Source organism: Psammomys obesus, unplaced genomic scaffold, assembly GCF_907164565.1.
Source record: "Psammomys obesus unplaced genomic scaffold, mPsaObe1.curated_primary_1811, whole genome shotgun sequence".
NCBI classification, from domain to species: Eukaryota; Metazoa; Chordata; class Mammalia; order Rodentia; family Muridae; genus Psammomys; species Psammomys obesus.
In genome coordinates this window covers 13,242,013-13,258,615 of record NW_026593286.1, presented here as the reverse complement: position 1 = coordinate 13,258,615, position 16,603 = coordinate 13,242,013, and the positions used below count along the sequence as shown (strand labels likewise).

At 39.9% G+C, this 16,603-nt stretch overlaps 1 protein-coding gene across 2 annotated transcripts in view; it reads left to right on the top strand.

The window, feature by feature from the left end:
• The window catches only part of Acsl3 (acyl-CoA synthetase long chain family member 3), a 49,907-nt gene that overhangs the window by 19,487 nt on the left and 13,817 nt on the right, over positions 1 to 16,603 (top strand). For both annotated transcript variants that reach the window (XM_055616496.1, XM_055616497.1), the window contains exons 2-5: positions 3,047 to 3,463; positions 9,484 to 9,661; positions 11,912 to 12,021; positions 13,517 to 13,655. In XM_055616496.1, coding sequence (XP_055472471.1) covers positions 3,086 to 3,463; positions 9,484 to 9,661; positions 11,912 to 12,021; positions 13,517 to 13,655 — 805 coding nt within the window. In that variant the 5' untranslated portion in view covers positions 3,047 to 3,085. The remainder of the gene's footprint in view (positions 1 to 3,046; positions 3,464 to 9,483; positions 9,662 to 11,911; positions 12,022 to 13,516; positions 13,656 to 16,603) is intronic.

Here is a 16,603-nt window from a genome sequence, read left to right as displayed (position 1 = left end):
AGATTGTCAGACAACAACAAAACAACACCAGCCTGGAATGTTGAAGAGTCCAAGCTCAGTGGAGAGTCTTGGCTTACCCCAGCAGTGTATAGCAGGTTTGGCTGTCTTTCATATTCTGTACATTCTGTACATTAGACTGACTGGGTGGCTCCCTCCCTTCTTACTGTAAATGGTCTGAGAATTTCATATGTAAATACTGCATTTACATTACTTTCACCCTTCTCTTTAAAATGCCTGCCATGTGTCTCTACTCAGCTTCTTCAACTGTTACACACATACACATGCAGAAACACACAGAGCCTGCTGAGGCCATTTAGTACTGTTTAAATATGTATTTATTTAAGACTGACCACTTGGATGGAATGATCTAATCACGGACCTCCTTCCTGGAGAAGACTTGATTCTGTTCTCAGCAGCCATTAATTGTCTGCAGTTCTTCATCTAGGGATAGGGGCTTGTGAGATTTTCACCATTTATATTGGCATGACAGTTGCTGTTGAGATTATACAGGTCTTGTTTTTTGAATTTTAATTTTTATGTACAGTGGTGCTTTTGTCTGTATGTGTGTCTATGTGAGGGTGTTAGATCCTGGAAATAGACATTTGTGAGCTGTCATGTGGTTGCTGGGAATTGAACCAAGTCCTCTGGAAGAACAGTCAGTGCTCTTAACTGCTGAACCATCTCTCCAGTCCCTTTATAGGTCTTGTTTAAGCATATATATATATATATATGTATGTATTTTTTGTTTGTTTGTTTGTTTTGTTTTTCAAGACATGGTTTCTCTGTGTAGCCATGGCTGTCTTGGAACTCACTCGGTAGATCTGGCTGACCTTGAATTCACAGAGATTTTGCCTGCCTCTGCCTCCTGAGTGCTGGGTTTAAAGGCATGCATCACCACCACCTGGCAAGCATATTTTTAAGATTTCATGGGTGCAGCCTTCCTGTCATGTATAGAAGGCATCTCACAGATGATGTCCGGGTGTCCAGAGGGCTCTTACAGTCTTTTTGTCACCTCCTGCATGCTGTTCCCTGAGTCTTAGGTGTAGGCTTGGGTTAGGCACTGCACAGTCAGTTCTCTGCATTTTAACCAGTTGTAATGGTGTCTATCTGCTGCAAAAAAGAAGTTTCTTTGACGAAGGCTGAGAGCTACAGTTACTTTGGGTAGTTTGTTTATTTAGAATGCAGTTAGAAATGATACTGGTTTTTGGAAATTGGCAATAGTAGATTCTCTTTCAGGGCCTATAACCTCAGCAGCCACTGGCACTTGACTAAGTTTATAGCCAGTCATGAATTCCCTCCTACTGAGCAGACCTTAAGTTCAGTTAGTTGTGGTTGCCCCAAGTTTAAGTGCAACCATTTTTCCCTTGTGTATCTGTTGTCATGCTTGTCCTTGTAGTTCATAGGGATCACAGCTGGGTAGGTAGTACTGCTGATGACTTTTCTTCCTTGGCAGCTGGAACAGTACCTTCAGATGCTGTGAGAGCTAGTCCTTAGGGAGGGAGGTCAGTTCCAGCTGGATTCTTCTAAGTCTTGGGTCTAAAGCATGTGGTGTCTTTAGCAACAGTGTCCTGCAAGTTCTGGGAGACTACTAAAGGTAATGACAGTAGCCTATATTGTTGATAATCTTTTTTGGTTTTTCAAGACAGGGTTTATCAAGTCTTTTCAACTCTACTGACCAACTTGAAGGTTTCCTCTGCCTGCCACTGGGGTTGTTATTAGTACATGGCTCTTGGGGAGAGCATCATCACTCAAGTGGCATAACTTTATTCAATGAGTATATGCTTATGTATCTATACATAGAGTATATACATATATATGAATATTTCTAAGTAAACCTAAAATGTTTCCTTATGGCTTTTCAAGTATCCTGGATTAATGTATTATTTATCCATCTTTTCTCCTTCTTCCTCTGTATTGCCCTCCCTTTCACTTCAGGTAAGCTATCTCCCTCCCAGTTTTTCCCATTTCTCCCTTTATAGCACTTGTGTCCTACTAGTCCCCTCTTCCCCGGTAGAGATTCCTTTCCCCATGATCTCTTTTTATTTTCTGGTTTCTGTGGTTACTCCAGGTTATATACTCATATCTAAAGATTCAGAGATAGCATCCATAAGAGAGAACATGTGATGTTTGTCTTTGTGAATCTAGGTTACCTCCTGAGTATATTTTCTTTTTTTTTTTTTTTAAAGATTTATTGTATATACAATGTTCTGCCTACATATATGTCTGCATGCCAGTATATTTTCTAGCTCCATCCATTTACTTGAAAATTTTATGATCTTATTTTTCTGTGTAGCTGACTAGAATTCTATTCTGTATATGTACCATACATTATCCATTTACCAGTTGAAGCTAGGTTGTTTTCATTTTCTAGTTATGGTGGCTACTCACCATAGGGTAGTGAATATGCTGAGCAAATATCTGTAGAGTGGGATGTTGAATCTTTGTGCATGTACCAAAGGGTGGTATGGCTGGATCATTTGGTAGATCTTTTAGAATTTTGAGACTTCTCCACACTGATTTCCATAATGGCTATACCAGTGAAGATCAAGAAATTGGTGAATGCTAAGAACAATGACCATACTTTATAGCTTGCTTCATAATTTGATGTGCAAAAAATGACCAATATGTAGTAACACCATGGAAAATAAAAATACAGTGTACATGTTTGCCATTCAGTTCCTTGCTACTGCGTGGAGTACAAATGGGCTCACTTGGAAATATGCAGTTTGTATGTACAGTGGCTTATGCTAGTGCAACATACAAATATGAAGTGGACAAATTTGTGGTTTCTTTTCCTGGTTGTCCTCACTGTTGGAAGTATTTGTGGATACCTAAGGTTAGGATGGGAAGGCTACTTTTGTTTACAGTATGTAGAATAATTCCATTGTTAATAGATATGATACAAGTAAGTTTCTTAAGTTTAGGATATTACAGAGGGCCGGTATACTAGCTGTCTGACATAAAGACAACTCTAGTTGCCTAGCTAATATGAAGAGTTTTTTTAAAAGTGGTTTTGAACTAATCTGTTTCTTTTTCTTCCTTCTAGATTCTTGTTGAAATCTGTTAACTTATTTTTTGAACATTTATGAATAACCACGCATCTTCAAAGCCGTCTACCATGAAGCTAAAACAAACCATCAATCCCATACTTTTATATTTCATACATTTTATAATATCACTCTATACTATTTTAACATACATTCCATTTTATTTTTTGTCTGAGTCAAGACAAGAGAAACCAAACCAAATTAAAGCAAAGCCTGTCAATTCAAAGCCGGATTCTGCCTACAGATCAATTAATAGTTTGGATGGTTTAGCTTCAGTATTGTATCCTGGTTGTGATACACTTGATAAAGTTTTTATGTATGCAAAAAATAAATTTAAGGACAAAAGACTATTGGGAACACGTGAAATTTTGAATGAGGAAGATGAAATTCAACCAAATGGAAAAATCTTTAAAAAGGTAAGATGATCTCTAGTGCCTTGAGTCACCTCCATTCTTGTCCCTATGAGTCTCCTCTCCTTGTACACTTGGCACTGTGGAAGTGTGGCCTCCTATAGCTGGGGTCTGATGGTGTTGCAGGAGAAAATCTTTTTCCGGAGCCCTGCATTGCTTTTGTCCCTGTGTCCTCACTATCACTGATTTGACTTATGGCATGGAGAATGTGCTTGGAGAATGTATGGGGCTCCTGAACCCCATAATTGAGGACTTGAGGTGGAACATCTAGATGGTCTAGATGGTTTAGAGTGGGGAACCCTATTCTAGAGTGCTTGGCCGTGTGACCTGCGGTGTGACCTGCTTTGATTTTTATGTGACACACAGTGAGTGTTAGTATCTTGGTACTTTGGTTATCACTGTCACATGGCTTAAAATTTTTGTTTTTAATCACTGTGGAGAATCTTGTCTTTGGCTTGAAACAGAGACAAGCTGTCTTTACAGACAAATATTGTGGTTGAAAGCCTGGGCTTTAGACTTAGACTGTAAGATTGAATTTTGGTTTTGCTGCTCACTAGTCTTGTGGCTTTAGAAAAGTTATTTTATGAGTGTGGAATTAGTATTTATGAGCCAAGCTGTTTTACTTAGTATCAAGTTGTTTTAAAACTTAAGTAATCTATGGATTAGATGGTCTCTCTACTTTGAAGATTAGAGCATTAAAGCAAAAGTGAGTTAGGTAAATTACCTGAGGAACTTAATGAGATTTGAACTCCGGCCTTTTGCCTCCAAAACTCATACTTTGTAGCTAACTGCAGATTGTAAGAGAAGAGTAAAAACAATTATTTATGCCTTGTAGCTCTGTATGTAGATCCGGCTGTTCTCAGATTCATACATGCGTGCCTCTGCAGAGTGCTGAGATCAAAGGCACGTGTTTTTAAATTTTTTTTTTTTTTTCTTTTCCAGAGACAGGGTTTCTTGTGTAGCCCTGGCTGTCCTGGAACTCTCTTTGTACACCAGGGTATCTTCACAGAGATCCTTCTGGCTCTGCTTTCTGAGTGCTGGCATTAAAGGTGTACACCACCATGCCCAACCAGTGTTTTTAATTCTTTATGTTAGAAGATATGATATCTATTATTAGTACTTGCTGTTAAATTTGCACTTTTGGTTTATCAGTTTCTTGAGAAGGCTATATATAGATCAACAAAAAGTTTGTTTTTCTCGTCTAGAATTTTAGGTTCTGTATATAACAAATGAAACATAAGGTCTGTTGTCTGTACCGGAGTAAACTTTGCTAGGATCCGCCTTTCTGTTGGGCTATTTGGCAGCTGTGGGAATGGGCTGCAAGCCAGAGTGTGAGTTAAACAAGCTAGCCCTGCACTGATCTACTTGCTTTTGGTTTTCATTACAGCCATTGTATTGTCTTGGGAGCAGCATCTGCCCTGGGTAGCAGGTGACATTGTTTAGTGCATGCTTGCACACCAAACAGCAGAGGGAGGTCAGAAAACTTTAATTTTTTTTTGTTTGTTTTTGTTTTACACGGTTTTCCTGTGTAGCATTGGCTGTCTTGGACTTTGTAGTCCAGGCTGGCCTTGAACGCACAGAGATCCACCTGCCTCTGCCTCCCTGAGGAGGCAGACACATGATGCCCAGCGACTTTGATATTTTTAAGGTTTTTTTGTTTGTTTTGTTTTTTCAGCCCAGGCTGGTAATCAAACTTTCGATATTCCTACCTCCATGGGACTTCTAGAGTGCTGGGAATGATTGTGTTGTATATGCCACTACGACAGACAGAGGACCTTCAATTTGAGGACTCTTACATGTCTAATATCTAAAAGTTCCCTCCTTACTTCAAGAAGCAGCAACTGAGAATATAATATGGTTAAAACAAAGTTATGCAAGCCTTATTTCAGAGTAATCCTCTCACTTTTGTGTGTGTGTGTGTGTGTGTGTGAGAGAGAGAGAGAGAGAGAGATATTACAAATGTGGCTTTCTTGGCCTGGGATCTGTGGCATTGTTCTTTCTTCATTCTCCTGTGGGTCTTTCTTCTATGCTTGCTCTCCCTGCTTCCCGTTTGTTAACAGCACGTCAAAAATTACACAAGCCTCAAACCCAGGATTCTGATTTAGTTCCTTAACAAAGCATAGAGAGTAGGTTAAAGGAAGCCAGGCATACTTTGTTGAAGAAGACAGGAAATAAGTAATTCTGAAATAATTGTATTCTAGATATATGAGGAAATTCTAGATAAATGAAGAAAAAAACAACCTAGTCCTTAAAAAAAGTTTAAATCAACTGCCTGAAAACTTGATTTCATGAGACTGTCACATCTGAGTGGTTAAATGTTGGTATCCTTTTATTTTAACATAACTTCTGTATGCTATCACCATTTTACTGTTTTTCTTTTGAGGTATAAGACACTGACATCAAAGCATTACATTTTTTATGTTCCTGGAAAAGCTTTAAGACACTCATTTCTGTATTTCAGGCAGTTATACTATTTTTTTTTTTACACTAAGTTATTCTTTGAATGATAACATGGATATTTACAACTGTGTATGCCACTCCTTTGACAGAATAAAAATACAGCTAAGCATGAAAGGGAAAAGTGACTTCCTCCCCAAAGTTACTGTTAGGACTGGAGATGTAGCTCAGTGCTAGAATGCTAAGGTTAAAATGAGGAAGTGGCTCTCAGACTCTGTGAGAGCTATGCTATCAGGAATATTGAACCTCTTTTTCCGTGTATAACAAAAGTCTGTGATTGAATGGTGATGAGAGCAAGAGTTGTTATGGTTTCAGCTATTCTACACATTGAACAAATCATCATGAGTGTCTTAACAATAATAAAACACACTGGTTAATTTTGGCATGGATTAATTTACATTTTCCATGAGAGGAAGAGAGATCATAAATAGTGTGAAAAGTAAAGCAGACTGGTGATTAAATGTGTGCCTGAATAAGTTGCTGTTAAGATGAGACCTGAACAAGATCTAGCAAACTTGAATAAAGAATCTTCTGGGCAGTTGGACAGAGTAGTGGGCCCCAGACAAGAATGAGGTCAGCTGAGTGAGATGCTGGGGGAGGATAATGTGAGGTCCTGTAGAGAGCACCGTCTTCCCAACCGAGAGGATGGGGATGTGTTCATAGGGAGTGGGTTTGGAAAGGGATTTGCAAGGGTCACAGGCTTATAGTTTCCATTCCCTCTGGACCTAAGTGCTGCTGCAGAGGCACAGCCTACAGATTGAAGTAAGGGAGTGACCTTGTCTTACATAGTTGTAGAAGAATAAGAGTGAGTGGTATGTGGATAGAGAAGATGCCTGGGACAGTAGTATTGAGGGTGGGGGTAAAAAGGCTGGTATTTTGTAGATAAGGTGATAGAGTCTGGATAGACTTAGAAGTGAGTTTAAAGACAAATGAGTGTAATTTCAGTTACTGTGTTGAGCGATTGGATGGATGATATGCTCTCTTCTGCTTACATAGGAATAGTGAGAAGAGAGTAGGATGGATGAGAGAACTTTCGGTTTGCTAAGTTTGTTATATCTGTTAGATATCTTCTTGAACAAGTAAAAACAGATGGGTGTAGTAGAGGTAGAAGTTTGAGGAGCTTTTTGAAGCAGTCTTTGAGAATCTGGCTTTTGTCAGGGGCATTCAACCCTGTGGACTGCAGAATGTGAGTACAGGTATATATAGATTACTGAATTCAGTAGTAGAGGGTGTAAGGGTTTATGTTGAATTGCTAATGGCTTAGTGAAATGAGCAACAATGGTCATCTCCACATAGAGAGGGAGGATATTTAAAAAGAGAAAAACCTTACAGTTATCAGAGAATGAGAAAAAGAATGGCCTGGGGAAGTATATTAGACTGTGGGGTGTTGAAATGTGTGGTACCGCATTTAGTGTTTATCCGCAACAGTGTTTAATAGCATAGGCAGAGGATTAAATTACTGAGTTTAGTTTTGGGTTAGCCTGTGACAGACAGGATTAGAAAATGCAGTATGAAGACAGATATGATTATGGGTAAGTAGTGTCTACAAATGTAACCTTTATGAGAAAGATAATTAACTAGAACTCCCTGTAGCATAAATAATGAACCCTCCCCCCTCCTAAGACAGGGTCTTACTGTGTAGCCTTAGCTGTTCTGGAACTCAAAATGTAGACCAGGCTGGTCTTGAATTCAGAGAGCTCCATCTGCCTCCTAAGTGCTAGCTTGGCTAGCTCTTTTTTTTCTTTTCGAGACAGGGTTTCTCTGTATAGCCCTGGATGTCTTGGAACTCACTCTGTAGATTAGGCTGGCCTCGAACTTACAAGAGGTCCACCTGCCTCTACCTCCTTGAGTGCTGCGATTAAAGGTGTGCACCACCTTCTCTGGGCTTCTGTTTTTGAGACAAGGTTTCACACTGTAGTCTGGGCTGGCTTAACACTCAAGGTAATCCTTTTGCCCCAGCTGAGTACTGGGATTATAGGCATTGGCTCTTGAATTAGAATTTTATTTCTTTGTCAGATGGTGTTATCACCTGAGGAGTTTATAAGTTTGGGTTGTATATTGGGTGATTTTTGCCCTGTTCTTAGACAGTGGTAAAGCCAGTCATTTAGGTTTAGAATCTAGCAGGTGCCTCATTCTTATCTTTGGAGTTTATAATTCTTAGTAACTATAATCTGGTTCCTGCATATTTTGCCCAATTTCTCATCTGTCTTCTCAGCCACACAGAGCTAGCTCCCTTTGAAGTCACTGGAGCTCTCATGCTGAGCATTCCTTAGGGGTGTAGAGCAAGGTGAGAATTTGGGACTGCTACAGTTAAAGAAGTATAATCTTACAGTTGAATTGAATAGGACACCAGAGGGCAGCATTTATCCCTTTTTGTCTTCACATAACGTATAGAATTCTCTTGAATGTTGTTGCGTTTTTAGAAATAAATGTGGTCAGATGGTTGTGATTTCGAATTTTAATTTTTTTGTGCATGAGTGTCTTGCCTGTCTGTATACCTGTGCTCTACTTGTGTCAGGGCTTGTGGAGGCCAGAAGAGGGAGTTAGATCCTCTGGAACTGGAGTTACAAATGGTTGTGAGCTGCCACACAGGTCTTGGGAACCTAGATCCTCTGGAAAAGCAGTCCCTGGGACATACTTCTAGTCTCTGGTCCGATGATTTTTAATATTTATGAAACATAAATTATCACAGCCATGCTTGGAAACCAGCTGTGCTCATTTGTAGTCTGCTTGTTTCAGTTGGAAATCCCTAAAGAAAAATGTTAACCAACTTCAAAAGGAGCTTATTATTAATGACTGAACTTGAGGTTATCTGTCCTTCTGACCATTTGGATGCTTAAATGTAGGGACATTGAATTCTATAACTTATGTGTCCACCTGATTTTAGAGAGACTTTTCATTTTACTTATGATAGGATAATTCAAGTTAAATGGTCATAAATGTTTCTGTGAACTTGGATAATAGAGTCACCTATTTATAGATCACATACCATCTATTTCTGAAATCCAAATATTCTCATGCAGAGAGAAAGTAAACTTGCTCTAAACTATTATTAGCTTAGGGCTATTTGTCTAGGAAATTGAAGTTTATGATTCCAACAAACATTCTGGTTGTGCCCTCCTCCTCCAGTGTTATGTAGCCTCAAAATCATGGTGACCTTGATTTTCACTTTCACTTGTTAAGTGCGGAGATTTCAAGCATATGCCACAACAGCTTGCTGTGTTTGCATTTTTGGGTTTACTGAAATAGGGCCTCACTGTTGTGACTCAGCTGGTTTTTGGACTATATAGATCCTCATGTTTTAGCTCAATTCTGAATAATTTTTAAACCAAAAATAAAGCCAGTTCCTTCCCCTGTCCCTGCTCTGTCACAGTTAAAAGCTCAGCAAAGATTTTGGGTTTTCATGGACAGTGTCACAAGGCTAACTTTTAAGGTATATCTTCACTTGAAACTAATGTATGTGTTTTATATTCACACATAACTTTCTGGCTATAAAAAGGCTGAAATTTGCTGTTTTTTTTTTGGTCACTTTAAAAGATATTTATGTTTTTTATACTTTGCTTTATCAGGTTATCCTGGGGCACTATAACTGGCTTTCCTATGATGATGTCTTCAATCGAGCCCTTGACTTTGGAAACGGGTTACAGATGTTGGGCCAGAAACCGAAGACTAACATTGCCATCTTCTGTGAGACCAGGGCTGAGTGGATGATTGCTGCGCAGGCGTGTTTCATGTATAACTTCCAGCGTACGTATGGATGACACTTTGAAAATAATATTTCTGTTTTTCTTCCTTCTTCCCTCCCTCCGTCCCCCCTTCCCTTCCCCCCTTCCCTCCCCCTCTCCTAAGAAATCCACCTGCCTCTACCTACCAAGTGCTGGGATTAGAGTTATTCATGTGGCCCTAAAATAATACTTCTTAAGAAATAGTCAGATGTTAAGGGGACTTTCTGCATCTGGAAAACTAGACCTAACTTAATGGATCCCCCAGGGATTTTTATCTCTCCAGGATGTTTTTGACTCTACTGCCATTTTGTTAGTCCTCTTCTGCCAGTAGAGTACATCCATATTGTTATGGTGGACTTCCAAGTGCTAAGGTACACAATAGAGAATCTTAGTAGTGCTGAATATTTGAGTATTAATTGAGTGGTAACCATGGTGGCTAATCCTGCAAAGCAGCCCTGGAAGGTCAGTTAGGAGAGCTTGGTGACAAATGTCCCAAGAAGTGAATATAAAACAAAAACGATGCTTTCAGTAGACTTGTTAAGTTTCATTTTTTTTTTTTTTTATTTTTTTTTTAAAGAGAGATTTTATTAGAGGAATATTTTGGCTACATATATGTGTGTGTACCACGTGCATACATTGTTTACAGAGTCCAGAAGAGAGCATGCATGCTCTTGGAGCTAGAGTTATAGCTGTTTGCTACCTAACATGTGGGTGCTGGGAATTGAACTTGGATCTTCTGTAAGAACAGCAAGTACTCTGAGCCACTGAGCTCAGAGTCCCCTTTTTCTTTTTCCTTAACATTGTTTTTAAAAGACTTACCCATTCATTACGCATACAGTGCTCTGTCTGCATGCACACCCACATGCCAGAAGAGGGCACCAGATCTTACTATCGTAGATGGTTGTGAGCCACCACGTGGTTGCTGAGAACCGAACTCAGGACTTCTGGAAGAGCAGCCAGTGCTCTTAACCTCTGAGGCATCTCTCCAGCTTCCTTTTGTTTTGTTTTGTTTTGTTTTGTTTTGAGACAGCATTTCTGTATAACCCTGCCTGTCCTGGAACTCATTCTGTAGACCAGGCTGGCCTTGAACTCATAGAGTTGCCTGCCTCTGCCTCCTGAATGCTGGGACTAAAGGTGTTCACTACCACCGCCTGGCTCCTCTTTTTCCTCCTCCTTCTCTTCCTCCTCCTCCTCTTTTCTTGTTGTTGTTATTGAGATAGGGTGTCACTGTTTTTTCCTGGCTGCCCTGGAGAGCATGCTGCCTTTGAATTCTGCTTGGGATTAAAGAGTAACATACCTGACCTACTTCCCCTTCTTAAAATAGGCACTACATTTTTGTTTTCAAGGTTGGAGTTTGCATTTCTTTTGAGAATGTTTCAAAAGGATTATTGTTCTCAAATTCATCTTCTATTTCCAGTAATATGGAAAGTAAATATTAAAAAAAATTCTATGTTGTATATATAATATAATTTCAGTGTTCATAAAAAATCTTTCATTTTTACAGAGTAAGCTGTACCACTTATGAATGCTTTTCTTCTTTTTCCTTAGTTTTTTGTTTTTTTTTTTTGGGGGGGGGGGGCAGGGTTTCATGTAGCTGGATCAATCTCAGTGTGTAATGGGGGATGGATGACCTGTCTCTACTCCCTAAGTGTTAGGATTATAGGCCTCATCACTACATCACTATTTCTGGCTCATGTTATTTCGTTGACCTATGACACCTAAAATCTGGCATTCAATGTACTGGTCCACTGGTTCTCAACCTGTGGTCAATGACCCTTTCATAGGGATTACCTAAGACCATCAGAAAACATGTGTCTTTATACTATGATTCATAAGAGTAGCAAAGTTACAATTACGAAGTAGCAATATTTTTATGATTAGGGACACTACAACACAAAGAAGTGTATTAAAGGGTGGCAGCATTAGAAAGGTCGAGAACCACTGGGCTTGTCCCTTTTCACATTTTAGTTCCAAAGCAGCCTACAAGGAAGGTGTTGGCATTCTAATATCAGGTATTATATTAACCCTAGAATATTGTGAAGATGAAACAAAGATATTAATCTTCATGTAAAATACTAGAAATCTTTGGAAAATTAGAGGAAGGTAAATAGCTATTGATTAGTACTGTTGAGTAATGTACATAGCCATAATAATTTCTCCACTGACTGTCCATGAGAGCACTCCTTTAATATTCACATGTACTTCCAGAGGAGCTGCTATGTTGTAGCTGTGCCCCCTTTTTAAGTGATGACTTGTGTTCTTTTCCTTATAGTTGTTACACTGTATGCTACCCTGGGAGGCCCAGCCATTGTTCATGGACTAAACGAGACAGAGGTGACCAACATTATTACCAGCAAAGAACTCTTGCAAACAAAGCTGAAGGTGAGGACCAGAGTTAAATGTCTAGTACTTTGACGTCTGCGGTGATAAGTCACAGTGACCCTCAGTTGTCTGTGTGAGATTCTGTTCTTTCCTTTAGAACACAAAAAGTAGATGTCATGTATATATTAGATAGACCATAAAAAATTTAATGTGGCAGTGTCTGTTGAAAGGATGACAACTATTGTGTTTATTTTGTATGGTATTTAACGTAAATTAATAGTTTTGGGTGTCTATAATTTTGAACTTGGGTTTTTTGTGCATGTGGGTGTATATGTGGTTACATGTGCCATGACACACATGTGGAAGGTCTGGACCATCTGTGGGAGTCAACTCTCTCTCCTTTCATCATGGATTTCCTTGTGGATTTTGTTGAATTTGGGTCATCAGGCTTGGTGGCAAGTGCATTTACCTCCCGAGCCAATTTGCCATTCTCTCAACATTTTATATTTACTTCATGTGTATAGGTATTTTGCCTTGCATACGTGTCTATGTGCCATGTAGGTAAAGAGTACAGGGGCCTGGGTTTGATTTAGAACTTTTAAGTCAGGTGTAGTTGTATCTGCTCATATTCCCAGAACCAGGGGAAGTAGAATAGGTGGATCCCTCGGGTTTACTGCTTGTCACATTCCAGGCCAGAGGACCCTGTGGGGGAGGAGTTGGAGAGCATCTAAGGGACAACACCAAAGGTTGTCTTCTGTTGTCCTCCTGCACTCACGCACACGTGTACAGATGCACACACACACACGCACACACACACAAATGTGCCTAGGCACCCACATATTTACACAAAAAAGCAAGACGGAGTACATGCTAATAATCTCAGCACTTAGGAGATAGAAGAAGAAAGATCAGTAGTTCAAAGTCATCCTCAGCTTTGATTGAAGTCAGCCTAAGCTGCATGAGGTCTTATCTTCTGAAAGAAATAAAGAGAGAGGGAGGAGTGCGGGAAGGGAGGGGGGGAGTAGGGAAAGAAAGAATGGGAGGGAAGAAGGGTAGTGGATCTCCTAGAGCTGGAGTTACAGACAATTATAAGCTGCCATATGGGTGCTCTTAACCGCTGAGTCATTTCTCCAGACTGCTAAATATCTTAAATATTCATTTATGAATCACTGAGTAAGGATTGGCCTGAAATGGGAGACATTTTATGAAATAATAGGAAAGACTACAAAAACCTTGAAAATGTGAGGGACTTTGGAGTCTCTATAAGTAACTCAGATATTCTCTGTTTATATGTCTTATTTTGTGGAGCAGTAACTTTGTTGATGAAGATTTTATCAAAGAACAGAGTATATACAATGCTATAGAATAGTGAGTGCAACCCCCCTTCTCTCTCTCCCACTCCTCTTCCCTCCCTTCTTTCCTTTCTTCCAACCTATCTTCCCAGCCCCACCACTTAAGTTTTTTGGGGCCAGAAATCAGTTGGTCACTCAGTGTGGTAACTGTTCTGTGTCACTCCAACTGTTGGCTAACAAATGATTGATATTTGTTTCTTCAGGATATAGTCTCTTTGGTCCCACGCCTACGGCATATCATTACTGTTGATGGGAAGCCTCCGACCTGGTCTGAGTTCCCCAAGGGTGTCATTGTACACACCATGGCTGCAGTGCAGGCTCTGGGAGTGAAGGCCAATGTGGGTATGTTGTGTGGTCATCATTTTCTGTGCACTGTCTCTCATCTTGCTCTCTAGAACTAACCAGAGCTTAGATTCTAGAGTTAGATCACAAAACACATCAGTTTTCTAGATTGTCAACTTCGGAAATGGGTTCTTCTACAGTTTCTTTTATCTAGCCTTTAAAGAAAATGCCAGAATTTGTAAATGTTGTTTTTATTTCCTTTGATGAAAGCATTAAATGAGAGCTATTCCCAAGCCTTTCTAGCTCTCTCTGAACTCTGAGTGGCTGGTTCAGTTCAGCTGATCGGGCATAAACTCTCCAAACTGACAGATTTAAACTGGCCCCTCCTGGCTTCTCTTGGCTTCTGAGTGAATTGCTTTGTCTGATCTCAGACTAATTCTGGGAATCATTCTGCTTTTTCTCTCTGCAACCTGTCTCTTTAAAACCATGCCAAGAAGAAACTCTTGGTAAAAGGACCCCCTCTCCCAACCTCCCCATTTCTGCACTGCTCTTTTTTTTTTTTTTTTTTTAAAGAGTTGTTTTTTATGTGTACAATGTTCTGCCTGCATGTACACCTGAATGCCAGAAGAGGACACCAATTTTCATTATAGATGGTTGTGAGCCACCATGTGGTTGCTGGGAATTGAACTCAGGACCTCTGGAAGAACAAACAGTGCTCTTAACCCCTGAGCCATCTCTCCAGCCCCTCTGCACTGCTCTTAAGTAGCCTCTTTCCTGTCTTGTTCTCCTGAGTATTGGGAATAATTCTGTCTCTGACTCATCCTGTCAAATCTTTGTCTGGTTTGTCACTTTGTCTGCCCCCCAATTAGATGTCAATTTCAAACATAACTGCTTTCTTCTTTCTTTTCTTTTTCTTCTTCTCTTTCTTGTCCTTCTCCTCCTCCTTCTCCCTCTTCTCCTTTTCTTCTTTTCCTCTTCTTCTTTTCGAAATAGGGTTTCTCCCTCTGGAGTCAATTTGTAGTAGATCATGCTGGCCTCAAACTCACAGAGTTCCACCTGCCCTCACCTCCCGAGCACTGAGATTAAAGGTGTGCACCACCACTGCCTCCTCCTGCAAACTAACCTTACCTGCATTGTTTGGAATTAAAGGTGTGCACTAAGGATGTGTCGGTATTCCAGCCAGATCATACTGAGCTTGTCTGTATTCTAGCAGATCACATAGACCTAAAAGGTCTTTGGATGGGATTCCCTTGCCAAAGCAGCTATTTCGCTGGATTAAAATTCTTCTATAAGCATTTATTTATCATTGCACTTAAAGTACGGGCCGGGAATGTAGCTCAGTTGGCACAGTGTTTGCCTAGCATGCTGTAAGTCCTGATTTGATCCCCAGCATTGCATAACACTGGACATGATAGCACATGCATATCATCTCAGCACCTGGGAGGCAGAAGCAGAGGACCAAAAATGGAAGATCATCATTGATCATTGTAGCTATTACAAGGCCAGACTGGGCTATATGAGACCCTATTTTAAAAACAGAAATAGCAACAGTGACCAATAATAGTATGGGGCTAGAGAGATGGTTCAGAGGTTAAGGGCTGTTCTTCCAGAGGTCCTGAGTTCAATTCCCAGCAACCCATACAGGGTGGCTCATAACCATTTATAATGAGATTTGGTGCCCTCTTCTGGCTTGCAGGCATACATGTAGGCAGAATACTATATACATAATAAATCAGTCAATCTTTAAAAATGGTAGTGCTTAACTTAAGCAAATTTAAAATACTTGTACATCATTCAATTTTTTTGTTCTCCTATAAGTTTTGAATAGTTTAAAGTTGGTTTTAAACGTAACCCCTTTAAATTTGCCCATTAGAATTAATGTCTATAGCTAGAGTCTATAGACTCCTAAGCCAGGAGTCCTCCTTACTTACTTCTCCTTTTACTTGTCATCGCAGGGTTTTTAATCTTCCAACTCACACAAGGCATAGAAACTTTCAAAGTCAAAACAGTCAAAGAAATGACCGTCAGAAAATGTAGACTGTTCACTGCAGACCTCTGTGATGTTCAGTAGCATTTCCTGTATAGTTAGAAATTTGGTGATTCTGCTTAGGGACAGGACCATACTGTCATACTGGTATAACAGGATAGTGATATTTGAGCATGTTGAGTTTTAGGTATTGGTGATTACTCAGATTTCTCTAACTGGCCAGTGTGGTCCAGTTAGAGAAAAAGGAAATAATGTAGCATGTGGTTCATTGTTAAGAAATTGGACCAGTACGAGAAAAGGAGGATGTACTTGAAGAACTCTTTCTTTTGGAATCACCCGTGCATTAGTTTTGGGATGAATGTATGCAGGTGGATGGTGGTGATGTCATCCATTTGTCTCCTGTGTTGGCTGCTGTCCTTAGGCTTATAGTTTTGTGTCTACAAACAGGCAACACTGGCTTCTAACCTAGGGTGTTGAGTATAACCAACAAAGTCATTTCATGAAGCAGAGAATAATTTAGGAAATTTGTAGGCATCTTACTTAGTTCAAGCCTCTTGTATCCAGAGTAGGTTTTGCTCAATTTTGTATTCCTTTTTAAATTTATGTAGCCACCCAGCAGCCAAATTTATAAGTCATTAAGTTGGTTTTTTGCCACAGGTGATGGCCTGCCTCTGTTGAAAACTACTTTTCTTTTGATCCTGGAGTGATGAATTGCAGTCCTCCTCAGTGTGCTCCCTGAGGCTTCTTACGGTTCTGGTTGCAGCACTTACGTACACTTATGGTTTATTCCAGTCCTGGCATATTTCTGTTTTTTTGGATGTCAGGACATTTATGGATGTCAGGCACATTTCTACTTGAAGATTTTTGTACTGGCTTATTTTTCTTCTTGCCTGCCTTCCTGTCAGAGCCAGCCAGCCAGCCAGCCAGCCTGTCTGTCTGTCTGCCTGCCTGCCTGCCTATCTATCTATCTATCTATCTATCTATCTATCTATCTATCTATCTATCTATCTATCTATCTATC